Raw genomic sequence first — 15,725 nt, 5'->3', positions numbered from 1 at the left:
TTCTGTTGGGGCATGAACAGAAGCGTGTTTTATGCTCTAGAGATGTATTGTGAACTATCAAAGGTAAAATAGCCGATCTTCAAATACAATGAGCAGTATAAACACGATTGGGGTGGCGGCTGGGAGGGGGGAGAGAATCACAAGCAAATTAAATCAACAAATATTTATCAAGTGCCTGGGCCTGGAGACTGAGATGTCCCTGTCAGAGAGCTCTCTTCACAGAGCTCTCCGTGAGGAGCAGATGCAATATCAGGCTTCCAGGACGATAAGCCATTAATCACACACTGCTTCAGTTTAATTGCAATGCCTGAGATCCCGCACAGCATTCTGCCTTTTTGCCCCCCAAATCGAATTCCCTCAAGCCTTCCCTAATTTTTCAGATCACTAGTACCCCAAGCAAGCTTCCACAATAAGCCGGCCCCAGCCCATTGCTAACCAGAACTAGAACTCTCCCCACATCTCCCTCCAGTCCGATCTGTGACCTTCAGTGTGCCGCGTGTGTCGACGTCAGGCTGCCCCCCAACCACACGCTCTTTACCGTCAGGCCTCCACTTCTGCCCTGCTCTTCAAATGCCCTGCTGGGCTATTTCAAACCTGTCTGATGGCACATTCAACAGCTAGTGAGCTCTCTGCCTCTCCTCCTACCATCCAGATTGTTTTGGGGCTGCAGAGCAAATTAGTCAGAAAGGCACAGCCAACGCCACCAAAAATCAAACCCCAAATATTCACCCGACCCCCCCAGGGAAGGAGTAAAGTAGAACCACGGCGGCATCTTTCAACATAAAAATCTCTCTCCAATTCAGGCACAACCCTATTTCATCTCAAGTGCCCAATTCCCCACAGTGGTCTGAGATCTTTTGAGGAACACTAGTGTCAAAACAGCACCCATGGGGAGACACCATCCAAGAACCAACACATGCCTTCAAATCGATACCTTAACTATAAGCACAACAAATCGGGAATGGACGCTGGCAAGGAGAAAATCAAATTCTGCTCATCTCCTAAGTGGACAGCAACTAATTACCTAACGTTACCCCAAGAGCCTCCAAGTGAGAAAGCCGGGGCATCAGGGGAATTACACAGCTAGTCCAAGACCTTCCCGAGGAACTCAAGCCCCTGAACGCAGAATGTCATCGGATCACAGAACGAAGCAAGACACTGAGCTCCGACATCCACAGAAGCTACTGCATTTGAGAGAAATTCCAGGAGGCTGGGAGCCAGGACCCTCCGGTCCCAAGCGCCGCGTGAATGCGTCTTTCATGAGCTTTTTCAAGAACGGAGAAGAGACCTATCATGTCAAGAGGTTTACAGCGATGTTTATACGTCCATTTTCTAGTCCCCCGGTTTGTCTGGTTTTTTTCCCCTGGGAAGCCCAATTTCTGTGAATCAATGACTCGGCGACAGCACAGTCCCTCCCAGTGGCTCACGGTAACGGGGCTCTCTCTGGTAACCAGCGCTCCACCAGCTCAGACAGGCTCAGCTCCCAGATCTCTGATCTTGCAGTAGACTTCGAGCGGAGCCAAGCACCATCTATCTGTTAGAGCTCGGGTACAGCCACTTGCAGCTCAGCGAAGCCATCATAAACCTTTAGCTTATGAGATCTCGCTCCACACAGCCAAGATAGCAACCTCCACCCACCCACCTGAGAGGGAGACGGATACACAGATGGATCAAGAGATGGACAGCTCCCCGGAGCCCTGCACATTTCTCCTTCCACCAAGCATCTGCACGGCTCGGTATCCCTCCACTATTTCCTCTAAAACAAGACCAAACACTGAAAAACTAACCCAAAGTACCCAATGGACAATGAGGATGCTAGGGAGAGGAAGAGGGACCTGAAACACAGCAAAACGAGAATATTAACAGACTACCCCACCAAAGCCCAGACAGGTAAACTNGTATGCCTTGCATCAGTGCAGGTCCTCAGAAAGTCAAATTTTCACTTACTCAGATCTACCAAGAATCCCCAGCGCCTTGCTATACGAAAACCCCACAAACGGCAGTTCTTCGCCCGAGAAACCAGAGAGGTTCAGCTGGCGCGGAGAGGATGAAACCCACGAATTCTTCTCTGGTTCATCAAAATTGGAGGTGTCATCATCAGACTTGAGGGTGGGAACGAAGGGGGGAGGAGCTGGTTAAAGAAAAACAAGAAGAAGAGGGGGAGAGAAGAATTCAGACGGATTCAACACTGTTGCGGAGAAAATCGTCTTACTCCTTCAGCGGTTCCCGATGGCACTGCAGCGCCTGCTTTCAATCTAGCTCACACAGGCAGACCCAGCCTTGCCTCTTACAGCAACAAGAGATTAACCCCTTCTCTGCCAACATGGCCACCAACCGGCAGACAGGCTGCCTTCCCCACTGGGGTAAACTGAAGGAGAAACTCAAACAGGTCACTTGATGGAACAAAAGCACTCGGGAAACTCATGTGAGCAAGCGGCTCGTTCGTGAGATTTCCAGAACGCTTCGACAGAGCATCAGGCTGGCCGGTGCCAGCATGCCAGCTGACCTACACCTATCAGTTTCCTCTCCTGGACAGCTAAATCATTCATATTTAACGTTACCCACTGAAATAAGAAGGCATTTCTACATTTCGTGGACGAACCGGGATGGGAGGAAGGAGCGGGAGAGGGGATCTGGGAGGTATGTAACTCATGTTAGGATAGCACTGCAGTCTAGCTCATTCATATCCAGCGGAGTATGCTCAGAGCTCTTATCAACCACTTTTTTTTTTTTAGTTCATTATCCCTCCTCCCCACCTCAATCATGCCACCCGAATCCACCGCAGTTTAATCAGCATAATGAAACACCAGCCAAATAAAGTTCTTCCCGGTGATTTACAGCACCCCTGTGCGCTGATGGTGTAAATGCACCGATGGGCATCAGCGTCCTACCTCGTTAAGGCATGACTCCCAGCTAGGGGCATCTTACATCTTCTCCACTTCCTGCAGACCTACTAAGCTCTCTCGGTCAGGGACAGGGGACGCTCGCTTGGCCATCAGTCACCAGGAGGCTGCCCATTGTGGTGGGCTCCGGGGGGTGGAGCGGGCCAGAAGCGTTACCATGACTGCAGGCTGAGGCGTCAGTGGCGAGCCGGCCGGTTGAGTTGGCAAGCCGGGCATCACAGCCCCCGCAGTGCAGGCTTCATGCTCCCCACTCCGTGCGTGCTCTGGCTGTAACCCCACCTGGCCGCCTGCGTGGCAGGGGCCAATGCTGATCCAAGTGACAGAGCCGCATGAGTCACTGCCGGAGCTTGCTACAGCGCCCCCTAGGACAGTTGTCACAGTCCAGGCTTCCTTTTTAACCCCTTGCTTTCTGAACCAAGCTATGCACCAGATAGGAGCAGCAGTCTTGTTTTCGGCTTACAGACCCAGAAGAATCTGTTTCCAAAGTACCCCAGTGACAACAATATCGGAAGCAGTGTTGGGGAGCAGATGGAGTGGTGAGGGCTTGCAGGGAGGGTCAGGAAAGGAAGCCGCAACCAGGAGGTCTGGCTGCTCCTGGGAAGTGCCAAGGAGCATTCACTGAGCTTCAGGCACCCTGAGATGAAGTGGGAGACTGAAAACACAGAACGCACTACCAGAACATTGTTTAACACCGCCAAGCTCTCAAAAGGATTTAAATCTTCCCTGTTAGTATCAGAATCTACTTGCTTAATACTTTGAAAATTAGCTGGGGCGCCAACCACGCTTAGTCGGTTAAGTGTCCGACTTTCGCTTAGGTCATGATCTCGCGGTTCGTGGGTTCGAGCCCCGCGTCGGGCTCTGTGCTGACTGCCGGCTCAGAGCCTGGAGCCTGTTTCAGTCTGTGACTCCCTCTCTCTCTGACCCTCCCCTGCTCACGCTGTCTGTCTCTCTCTCTCTCTCTCTCTCCTAGAAATAAATAAGACATTAAAAAAAAAGTTTAAAAAAAAATACTTTGAAAATTAGCTGATGGAAAGGAAAATTACTTTGAATGCTTCAGCCAACATCCCATGTGTACTTCCATCAACATAGCCTCAAATCCAAACTGATTTCAATTACCTAATACTTTTTTTAAGCACAAAGAATTAATGGAAATTACATTTCATAAGGATCAGAAAGAGAAGTTTTCTACCCCAAAAAACTCAGATAAAGACCAAGGAAATATATAGAGATTCGCAGATGATACTCATATGGAAGTATTATCATCAATGGCACCTTACTTTAAAATCTAAGTGGGTTCAAATCTCAGCTCCACCACTTGCCAGCTCTGTGACTTTGGGTGAGTCATTTAACCTCTCTGAGGCTCATTTTCAACATACAGATAACTTCCTCAGAGGGCTGTTGGGAGGTTTAAATGAAAAAACTCTGTATAAAAGCATTTAGTGTATTTCTTAGCATTCAGTCAACACTCCATACAATCACCTATTATTGTTATTGCTCACACGAGATACACATTCATGACAGATCCTGCCGTTATTGAAGGCTAGTGAGATATAGCACAATCTGTATTGCATATTCTTCTTCCCTGTGCAAATGACACACACATTCATGTAGATGTTTGTGTTTATCGTATCATTTCATTTCTAACAGAAGTTTAATTCCCTTTCCACTATCTACTAATTTATCGTTAGGAGACTAAAATAGAATTCCACTTCTGAGTGAGGAGTATGATTAATATAGGGGTAGGAGCCACCCTCTGTGAAATAATTATGATTTAGAAATTCTGTACTATAAAATTTCTCTTAAAAATTCCATCATGCTCAAAGCTAGCCCATATGGTCGAGCTTAGAAAAAGGGCCAATCTTCAATAAAAGGAAGGAGAAGTCAACATGAAATACACCAGATGGTAACAGGTGAGATATTCACAAGACAGATTAAAAGCTAGGGATATAAAGCTCTAGACAGGTAGTCAGTCAGTTGAGTACAACAGGAAAGTCTGAAAAGAAGGGCTTGTAAGGGTCACACTTAGGCAAGAAAAGAGCCACAGCCTCAGGCAGAAAAAAAAAAAAAAAAAAGGGCAAATTGGAAATTTTCTACCCCCCAGAAAGTGACAAGGATGTTTACCCTTGGCCAGCATCCTTTAGGGGGAAAGAAATAAGCTGGCTATTAAAACTGTATCCCAGGTAGGGTGTCTGTATTTATAGTATCCTGTATAGTGTGGGAATTACAAAACAAGAGATTAACATCAATACTGGCCCAGAATCACTGAGCCCTGAGGGTAATGGTAGACACAACAGGAGAACAACTTGTGGGGACACTTTCACAATCCAGGGCACACAGAACAGACATGTGTGCATGCGCATGCACACACACACACACACACACACACATGCACACACACACACAATCCCTGCTAGAAATAAGTTTATAATAAAGAAGTAAAAACCAACAGCTACATATAATGAGGAAAAAGAAACCGCCTTAACCACCACGAAAGAGCAGCATCACATAGAATGGGAAAATCAGCGTGCGCCAAAAACTACAGATAAAAAACAATCTGAAATGGGCCATAAAATAAATTTATTACCAAGGTAAATGAGTAGAAACTCTAAGAATAGGATACTCTGAAAAAAGGACCACACACATTTGAGAGGAACCAAATAGAAATTTTTAAAATGAAAAGTATTGGGGTGCCTGGGTGGCTCAGTTGGTTAAGTGTCCGACTTCGGCTCGGGTCATGATCTCATGGCTCGTGGGTTCGAGCCCCGCGTCGGGCTCTGTGCAGACAGCTCAGAGCCTGGAGCCTGCTTCAGATTCTGTGTCTCCCTCTCTCTCTGGCCCTCCCCTGCTCACGCTGTCTCTCTGTCTCTCAGAAATAAATAAAACATTAAAATTTTTTTTTAAAAAATGAAAAGTATTGTCATTGAATTCAAAGTTAAAAACTCATTGAATGTATTAAGTAGAAGATCAGACACAGCCGAAGAGAAAATTAGTGAAGCAGCAGTTAGACCTGAAGAAATCACATAGACCTATGCTTCCCAAAGTGTGATCTGCAGACTGGCAATATCAGGATCACCTGGGAGTGGGAGGAATAGAGGCTCTCTGGCTCTGCCCCACATCCACTGAAGCAGAACTTCCATGATAACAAGATCTGCGGTTGGAGAAGTGCCAACAAAGAGACACTACACAAGAGATCAGGAGACAAAGAATGAGAAGGTTCAATACATGTCTTAACAGGTGCACCAGAAAGAGCAAAGTAGCTCAAAATCTGGATGCCACATTTTGAAAGGATTATGTAAAACTTGGCCACATCTAAAGACTACCAAGTATGTGACCACATCTATTGTGGGGACCTAATCCTCCTCTTTCATGTACCTTATAGGAAATATTCCTTTTTTTTTTTTTTTTAATTTTAATGTGTTTATTTTTGAAAGAGATAGAGAGAGAGCATGAGCATGGCAGGGCCAGAGGAGACACAGAATCCATAGCAGGCTCCAGGCTCCGAGCTGTCAGCACAGAGCCTGATGAAGGGCTCGAACCCACGAGCTATGAGATCGTGACCTGAGCTGAAGTCAGACACTTAACCGACTGAACCACCCAGGTGCCCCTGGAAATGTCCCTTTTTTGACCCTCATAAAATGTAATTTTTTCCCTTTAAAAAAGATATTGGTAGGTCATTAGATTTGAGTCTATGTTCATGGAGGTACATATTACATCTGAGAACACAGCATTGGGCCAGGCACACAGTAGGTGCTGAACAGATATATAATTAAATAATTAGAAAATGAATCTTAGAAAGAGAGTACCTAGTATAATACAGGCCACAAAGAAGTTATCTGATATTTGAGTTAAATGAAGAGGCTTTAAAAATGGAGACTGTTCTGTCTGAAAAATATGTTAGTGAGTGCCTACAGTAATATTTTCTGATACAGTATTATGAAATCATCATCTCAACCCCCAATAACCACCACATTCAATAATGACAAACCAGAAGTCACACAGTAAGATCATCTCTTTATTGGCAAAGGCCATTGGGGGAAGAAAAAAAAAAACTTTTCCTATATATTTTAAAAATAAATCAGCCTGTTCATGAGGTCACATCAGGGCACATTTCCTGTAGTGGCAAGGGCTATGCAAGCAAGTTCTGGAGTGTTCCCCCACCCCCACCCCCAATTATAAGATAGACGGCAGAACAAGGTTTTCAGAAACAAAGAGCTATTTTAGGAGCTTTAGTTAATCTCCCTCCTATAATTTCTCTCCCTTTTCTTTAATCCTGACATTCATTAGAAGCTTTGGAGGGAAAAAAAAAAATGTATTGCCTTCAAATTTAAAAAAAAAAAAGTAAAAAATAAAAAACAGGCAAATAACAAGGAAAAGAGAACCAAATGGATTTATCCTGTTGCCTGTTGGACCTACTCATTTCTAACATACTCCACTGAGCTCCATTTACCCCATTCCCACCTTTAATTTTCCAGCATACCATGCAAGCAATATTAGAAATATAAAAGATTTTCAGGGCGTCTGGGTGGCTCAGTCGGCTAAGCATCTGACTTCGGCTCAGGTCATGATCTCACGGTTTGTGGGTTCGAGCCCCACGTCGGGCTCTGTGCTGACAGCTCAGAGCCTGGAGCCCGTTTCAGATTCTGTGTCTCCCTCTATCTCTGACCCTGCTCATGCTGTCTCTCTCTCTCTTTCTCAGAAATAAATAAAAATAAAAGACATTTAAAAAAAAAATTTTTTTTAAAAGAAATATAAAAGATTTTCTAATTTTGGTATAGTGTTTAGTGCCTGCTTTCCTCACTGGAACACGAGCTCCGTGAGAGGGAAGATGAGGTTGTGCTCACCACTACACACCTACCACCTGCCTGTCCTTATTCAATGTTCAATATCTATACTGTTAGAGGAATGAATGATTAACAAGAACCTTAGATGTGTGATAATTTCTGAAGCCTAATGGGCTATTTCATGCAATGTGCCACTTTAGGAAATCTAGAGTACCTGATTTAGTCATGAAGAATTGGCACATTAAAAAACAAGTATGACAACAAAAATCTGAACTAGATATAGCTCATAAAACTCCTATGACTTTTAATCATCACTGTTGAGTTACACACACTCGTGCTGAGTTGTGTGTGGCAGAAGCAGAAGATGAATAACAGCTAACACAGTGTCATAAAGGACAAAGGCACATAAATAAATACTGTATAATGATATAATGAAGCAGGACTGTGCCTGGAACACAGTGGGCATTTGGCGTTAAATCAAAAACATTCTTTTTTTTTTTTTTTTAATTTTTTTAAATGTTTTATTTTTTTCTGAGAGAGAGAGAGAGAGAGCGTGTGCAGGGGAGGATCAGAGAGAGAGGGAGACACAGAATCTGAAGCAGGCTCCAGGCTCTGAGTTGTCAGCACAGAGATCTCATGAACCGTGAGATCATGACTTGGGCCGAAGTCAGACACTTAACCAACTGAGCCACCCAGGCGCCCCTAAATCAAAAACATTTTCAACTTCATTCTATCTACCATGATGTCCCACACCTTAAAAAAAAAAAAGTAATTAATTAGATGCCACATTCAAAACTAAAAGGAAGATGACCAGAAAATTAGCCATCTTCCAGTTCCTTAAAATCTGAAGTACCAATGTGATCGCGCCTATCCACAGTACAAAGGCAGAGAAGTGCAAAGTAGGTGAAGAGGAGGTTATTTTTGTCGTTTAGAGGTCAAGGTGTGGGTGTGAAAAGCAGAGATACATAAACAGAGTGCTGGCAAGTTCTGCCAAGGGGATACAGTGGATTTTGTGTGTTCCCAAGGGAAAGTGTCATGGAGGTGACTGAATGTCAAGAGTTCATTAAAAGGGATCTTGGCGGGCTGGAGTGGGGAAGAGTATCGTTTTAGAAAAGCCACAGAGCACCAGCCCCAAAGAGCCGTGGGTAACGAGGCTGGGAAGGAAGTGAAAGTGAAATCCTGGCTGGACCTTGAAGTGGGGGAACCCTGGGTTGGATTGACAGAAGGGATTATTAGAGTTTTAGAGCACTGGGTTGGTGTCAGTGCCGGAGACAGATACCATCGCTGCAGGAGCGATGGTTGGAGGAGGTCGATGCTAGAAACCTCTTAAGGACAAGTCTACAATAGTCAACATGACAAATTCTACACTAAGGAAGCGATAACAGAAACAGAGAGGATGTGGATTAACAGGAGACCGGCTACAGAAAGAAGTGGCAAAATGTGACAACTGACACAAGAGCAGAGCTTTTAGGAATATCAATGACCAAATCTTAGGATGGGAACAACTCCAAGAGAAAAAGTTTCCAAAGGTAAGAAGAGCAATATCCAATATCAGAGAGGTCATGGGAATGAGCCAACAGAACAAGTTAGGGGACAGGCAAATACAGCTAGTTTCTAAATATACATCAGTCATTCAGCCCTAGAGCCTCAGGCAAGTCCCCAATTTCCTCCCCAGTGGGTAGGAAGTGGTCAGGAACAGCTTCTACAAGCAACATGTTATAGAAGAAATACAAAAAGAAGACAAACTAGATCCAGTTTCAAACAGACTCAAGGAAATAAAAATTTCCTCCATGTCTTGGCTTCCCTAAGAGTCATAAAGAGACTTTAAGGGAATGCTGATTTGGCTGGTGATCAATTTTTACAATGGTATCTTCAAAGGAGATGAACAAGGAAGTTAGCATTATTGAAGTATGCCTCAACTGATCAATCTCAAGGATGCTGGGGGTCTGGCTGCCAACAGCTAAGCAGATGCCCTCTCTGATGGCAGATTCGAGGCATCGATGGAGTGGTGGGCCCTGTTTGAATATCGCCATTCTCAAAAGCTATGTTCCTACCAGGCTGCTTAACATCAGGTTTTTGGTAAACAACTTACTTTTCCCACGGAATTATGCTTTGAGAGACGCCTTCTCTCAATTCTGCATCACACTTTAACCAGGCTTCTAACACTGTAGCTTTAACTTGTTTGCCCCCTGCCCTCTGGGCCTAGGTGCTCCACAAACTTGCAAAATACCTACTCAGGCTGGAAACACTCCAAAGAGAGGATCCTTTCAAACCACAGCTAGTTAGGACTGCGTTTCCCTGCCAGCATGGGTTTGGACAGGGTCAGTCTGGGGCCTGGGTGAAGACCCCCAGAACACACTGAAACAGTGAAGGAGCTCATCCCTTGGCTTCCATCCCCTAGGACCCGATCACTCTAGCATCCAACAATGTCCCCTTTTAGCATCTTCCTCCTTGAATTACCTACACCCAAGAACGCATTAGATTGCACTCATCCTTTGCCGCCCTCAAGGCTGCTGTAGCATCCTTTTCTCCAATTTTTTTAAATGTTTTTATTTGTTTCTGAGAGAGAGAGAGAGAGAGAGAGAGACAGCATCAGCAGGGGAGGGTCAGAGAGAGAGGGAAACCAAGAACGTGAAGCAGGCTCCAGGCTCTGAGCTAGCTGCCAGCACAGAGCCTGATGCGGGGTCCGAACACATGAACCGTGAGATCATGACCTGAGTCGAAGTCAGACGCTTAACAGGCTGAGCCACCCAGGCACCCCATCTCCAATATTTTAAAATGTATCTTTAAATACTATGAAAATCTTCAAAGGCGCGAAAGTAGTAAGGTAGTTCCACGCGCTCCCACAAGCCCCTCACCCAAGCTCAACAACGAGCAGCTCCCGCTGAGTTCCACCCCCTCCCTGTCTTGTTGGCACATTTGTTGATTATTAAAAGCAAACCCCGGACAGGGTATCATTTCACTCATAACTACTGCGGTAGATATCTCTAACATGCGGTTTCTCAACTGTGGCGCTAGTGACATGTGAGAGTGAACACTGCTTTGCTGTAGGGGGCTGTCGTGTGTATTGGAAGGCATCCATCTCTAACCTTTTCCCATCAGATGCCAACAGCACCTCAAGTCATGACAACCAAAAATGTCTCCAGCTATTGCCAAATTGTCCCAAGGGGGGCAAAATCACCCCCAGTTGAACCACCACTCTAACAGATAAGGACATCCAAAATACCTTCATCATACCCAACAAAATTCACAGTAACGCCGTAACAGCATCTAACATGCTTGTGTTCAATTTCTCCGGTTTTCCCAAAAATGTCTCTTTACAGTTGGTTTTGTTGGAATCAGGATCCAACCAAGGTTCACAAACAGATTGGGTTGGGATGTCTCTTAATCTATAACACTTTTTTTTTTGTAACGCCATTTATTGGTCTAAGAAACTGGATCAAGTGTCTCTGTAGAATTTCCAACATTCTGAACTTAGTTTGAATGTAACCTTGTGACATCATTTAACATGTTTCTTTGTCTCCCATGTTTCCTATGAACTGGTAGTTCAACTGAGGGCCTTCTGTACATTCATATCCAATTCTTTTGGTAGAGATACTTGCCAGTGTCCTGGATGTGCTGTCTATTTAATGCATGACATTAGAGGGCATACAATGTCCGCTTGTCTCCTGCCTTGTGATGTTCAGGATGCTCCATGGCTTCTGATGACGTCAGCCTGATCCCTCCACCATAAAGGTCCCCTCCAATCTTTTGCTTAAAGGTTTCAGCAACCATTGATGAGCACTACCTACAGCCATTGTTTCATTAAGGGCCGCAGAATGCCGGTTTTCTAATTTCATCATTCCTTCCACATTTATTAGTACATCAATGATTTGGTTACCCTGAAATAGAGTTCAAATAGGAAGGCAGGACAAATGCTTGGTTCCTTCTATATGTAGTGACATCCAGAGTAATGACTTGGGGGCCCTTAGCAACAAGTGCTTGAAGTGACCAGTGAAATTGCTCTTCAAGTTATCATTATGAACTCATAAATTGTTATATATCTGATGTGTTTCAAGTCACCGCAGTCTTTTTGGTGCTCATATTGTCCCATCTTAGGCCAGGATAAGCCCCTCTATTGGATATTCTTGCCAGAAAAGTAAAATCAGAATCTATTTTTAGCTTTCAGAGCTGCCTTCCAGTTTATAGGGGCTGGAAGAATAAGTACCCCATCATTCCCTACTGAGGAGTTAAAGAGACAAGTAGGATGTTCTGTAAGACAATGACCTAACTTCTTCATCAAGTCATGGCATGGGAAAAAACTACATACACACACAATACATATGTGTATTTTTTCCCTTAAAAATTGAAGCCTATCTTCACAGCTGACTATATCCCAAGATATGAGTGACTTTGAATCCAACTACTGGGAGCGTTAGCAAGACATGGAGGAACTGGATCTCTCATTCATTGTTGGTGAAAATATAAAAACAGTACAACCACTTTGAAAAAGTTTAGCAATTTCCTAAAAAGTTAAGCATGCACCTATCATACAATCCAGCCATTCCACTCCTAGATACTTATCCAAGAGAAATGAATGCATATGTTTTTGACTTGTACACAACTATTCATAGAAGCTTTATTTCAAATAGCCAAAAACCAGAAACAACCCAAATGTCTATCAGCAGAAGATTAGATAAACAAATTTTGGTCTATCCATACAATAAACTGCTACTTAGCAATAAAAAGGAATGGCCTATGACACATACCACAACAGGGAATGAATCTCAGAAAGATTATGATGAACGAAAAAAGCCACACAAAATAAGTACATCTTGCATGACTCAATTTATATAAAGTTGAGAAAATACCAGCTAAATTACAGTGACAAAAGGCAGATCAGCCATTGCCTGGGGACAAAGAGATGGGGAGGGATGGCAGGAAAGGGTTGCAAAGGAGCATGAAGAAACTTGTGGAGATGGTGGATATGTTCATGCTCCTGAGCGTGGTGATGACTTCGCACGTATACACACATATCAAAATTTAAACCGTACATTTAAAATACATGCACTTATTGCATGTCTGTTGTTCCTCAATAAAGCTCTTTTCAACTGTTGGGAAGGGAGAATATTTTGTCCCCAATCCTTTCCTGGTCTAAGGAGCTTCCAGCCAAGCTCCTTCACTCCACGCGGTGGAAGCGCCAAGCACACACATGGAGCCTCACCCCTCTGCTCATTCCTCCCCCCGAAAAGGAGCTAACATGACTCATCAAAGCTGGACGTCATCAGCCTATGTTTTATTAGAAGACAGGGGTTACTGTGCCTGGAAAGCAAAGAACCAAGCTTAACACTTCCTATTTCACTGCCTATGTCCAGACTGGGCAGGCACTCAGCCAACTGACCATTCTTGTCCTCCTTTCTCCCTCAGTCCTGCTGTGACAAGGCCTCTCTGCCCGTGACGGAAGGCCTGCCACTCTTCTCTGGGAGGGTGGGTAACTTTCCTGCAGCCCTGCATCAAAGGTTATCAAGCACTTGCCTTGCCAAGACTAACGGGAATATTTCCATCCCTATCTGGCTATCGGTTCCTTATGTGTGTCCTCTGTTAGCCAGATGTTTGAAGAACAGGAAGGGTGGGTGTTAGACCCCAAATTGCCAATGCTATTTCCACCAATGCTGTCCTTTCCACCACCAGGGAGCAGCAGGGTCGGCTACATTATTTTCTAAGAAGTGAGACACTGAAAATCATCTCCAAACCCTTGGTCGTGAACCACCTAGACCTCCCACTCTTTGTCCTTTGGCTTTACCTTCTTTTGACTCCTGCCAACCACCTTCTTTCGTTCTATCCAAACTTCACACCAGAAAATTAGCAAAAAGGCAATCACCACACCTCATAGAATTGACTCAAAAATTGGCTGCTGAATATAGTCCCATGTTTAATATAATTTTTGGCTCTTTGGCCAAATGGTTTCCATGTTCGATTAGTTGTAGAAGGTTTTTGGGCAAGTGAGAATTTAAGGGTTGAGGACTCCAATTTATGGGCTTTCCAAAAACACCTATTCCTCACCTTCTACCAGGAAAGGCATTAATTTACTTCATTTGGAAGCAATTTTACAGAGCTGAAATTTAGCACTGCACTGTTGGCTTGCACTAAAAGACACTATAAGAAGCAGTCATGGGGGAACACCTGGGTGGCTTAGACAGTTGAGCATCCGACTCTTGATTTTGGCTCAGGTCATGATCTCACGGTTCATGGGTTCAAACCCAGCATCAGGCTCTGTGCTGGCAGCTCAGAGCTTAGAGCCTGCTTCAGATTCTGTGTCTCTGTCTCTCTCTGCCCTCCCCTGCTCATGCTCACTCTCTCTTTTTCTCTCTCAAAAATAAACATAAAAAAAGAAGTTTTGGGGGAGTCTTAAGTTATATGCAGCTTTTTGACTATGTAGGAGTCAGCACCCCTGCTGACTCCCTATGCTGTTCAAGGGTCAACTGTAACTGTTCCTATTTTCCTTTTTGTTCTGGCCACTAGGAGTCTAAAAGAGTCCCAAATCTGTCCTTGTCCAGAAACTTGACCAGAACTTGTTGGTTTTTACCTTTATCTCTGACTCTATTTCTTTACTGTGCTACTTCCTTCAGCCAGATTCCTACATTTATTTATTTCTATCCTTTTGATATTGCAATTATCTCTAAAATAAGCCATCTCAACTTATCTTGGAATAAAGTGTAATGCTGCATATTTTTAACATCTCTGGATGTAGCTTCTAAATTCAGACTTGAGCAGGGAAATCCCATAATCCTAATTTATAAGCAGTTAGCTCTTCTTAGCCTATTTTCTCCTATCAATAACTTACTTTCTAAAAACAGAACAATCCCCAAGAGACACATAAATATTTGCCTGTATAGCCCATAAGCCTGTAAGCGCTACTGACTTCATGTCTTCATTATTCCTTGTTTATGTTGGAGCAGCGGGCGCCCACATGTCCCTGGTCTAGTAAATTGAGTTCCTGCCATCACTACTACAGCATTCCCCATCTTTCTACCCTCCTCTCTCTCATGCTGATCCCCTAAACAGTCCAGCCCCCCTTCCTCACTTCTTCCTGCCCCTGAAGTGACTGGGTGGCTGTCCGACAGGGAGATACACTTGAGGGGCAACCCAGGTGAATAAAGAAGCATGTCCACCAACCTCCTCGAACTAGCTTAGAAAACAAAGTATGGACAGAAACCTGCTCAAATGGAAAGAACCCAAAACAAGCAGACCTGAAAAAGACCAAAACATACCAACACACACACACACACACACACACACACACACACACACACACACTTCACAAGATAATGCTGTTCTAAAAGCAGAACACTAAAATAAATAAAGGAAATATTCATGTTAAAACCATAAGGGGCTTTCATTTGCAAAGAAGAGGACACTGTTCATCATAAATCAATGCCAAAAAGGCCAATTCCAAGGATAAATATGGTAGAGTTTTAGGAAGAGTTCTTCATTTATGTCAATGATGCAGGAAAATCACCTGACAATAAAAACTCCAGATTTCTTGGGAGACAGTATAGCAATGTCAAGGTTATAGGCTGTTACTGGTGTTTGCAGGAGTAGAGAATATTCTGGCAAGTTATTTAAGAAGCTGACAATAGTGGTTCACTTTAGGGAGAGTCACTGGGCATAGGGTGAGGAGACAATTTTCACTGTTTAACCTTCTGTGGCACTTGATTTTTTTTTTTTTTACCACAAATTATACTACTTTTTCAAATAAATGAAAGCAAAGAGAACTTGGAGTCTCAGAGTCCCGAATTTGACTTCTGCCAACTACTGGCTCTGTGACCTTTGCCAAGTGGCTTTATCTCCTCAGGCCTCAGGGTCCTCATCTGTACCGTGGGATTAATCATACCACTCGTCTCACAGAGCTATAGCAAGTAAATAGGACAATAATAAGCAGAATGTGCTTTGCAGAGCCCCTGACACACATAGGTGCTTAATAAACAGCATGGCAACATAATACACAGCTAAAAAGTTAATGAAGAAAATTTAGTCCATCCTTAATTAAAAGCAAATACGG

General features: G+C 43.9%; 1 protein-coding gene across 1 annotated transcript in view; it reads right to left on the bottom strand.

The window, feature by feature from the left end:
- The window catches only part of CIT (citron rho-interacting serine/threonine kinase), a 161,507-nt gene that overhangs the window by 101,048 nt on the left and 44,734 nt on the right, over positions 1-15,725 (bottom strand). Inside the window, exon 9 of the mRNA XM_077766016.1 lies at positions 1,948-2,131. Within this exon, the coding sequence (XP_077622142.1) occupies positions 1,948-2,131 (184 nt within the window). The remainder of the gene's footprint in view (positions 1-1,947; positions 2,132-15,725) is intronic.

The sequence above is a fragment of the Crocuta crocuta genome, unplaced genomic scaffold (genome assembly GCF_008692635.1).
Source record: "Crocuta crocuta isolate KB4526 unplaced genomic scaffold, BGI_CrCroc_1.0 scaffold339, whole genome shotgun sequence".
In the NCBI taxonomy this organism is placed as follows: domain Eukaryota; kingdom Metazoa; phylum Chordata; class Mammalia; order Carnivora; family Hyaenidae; genus Crocuta; species Crocuta crocuta.
Note: the sequence above shows the minus strand (reverse complement) of the source record. Positions and strands in the feature narration are given on the sequence as shown.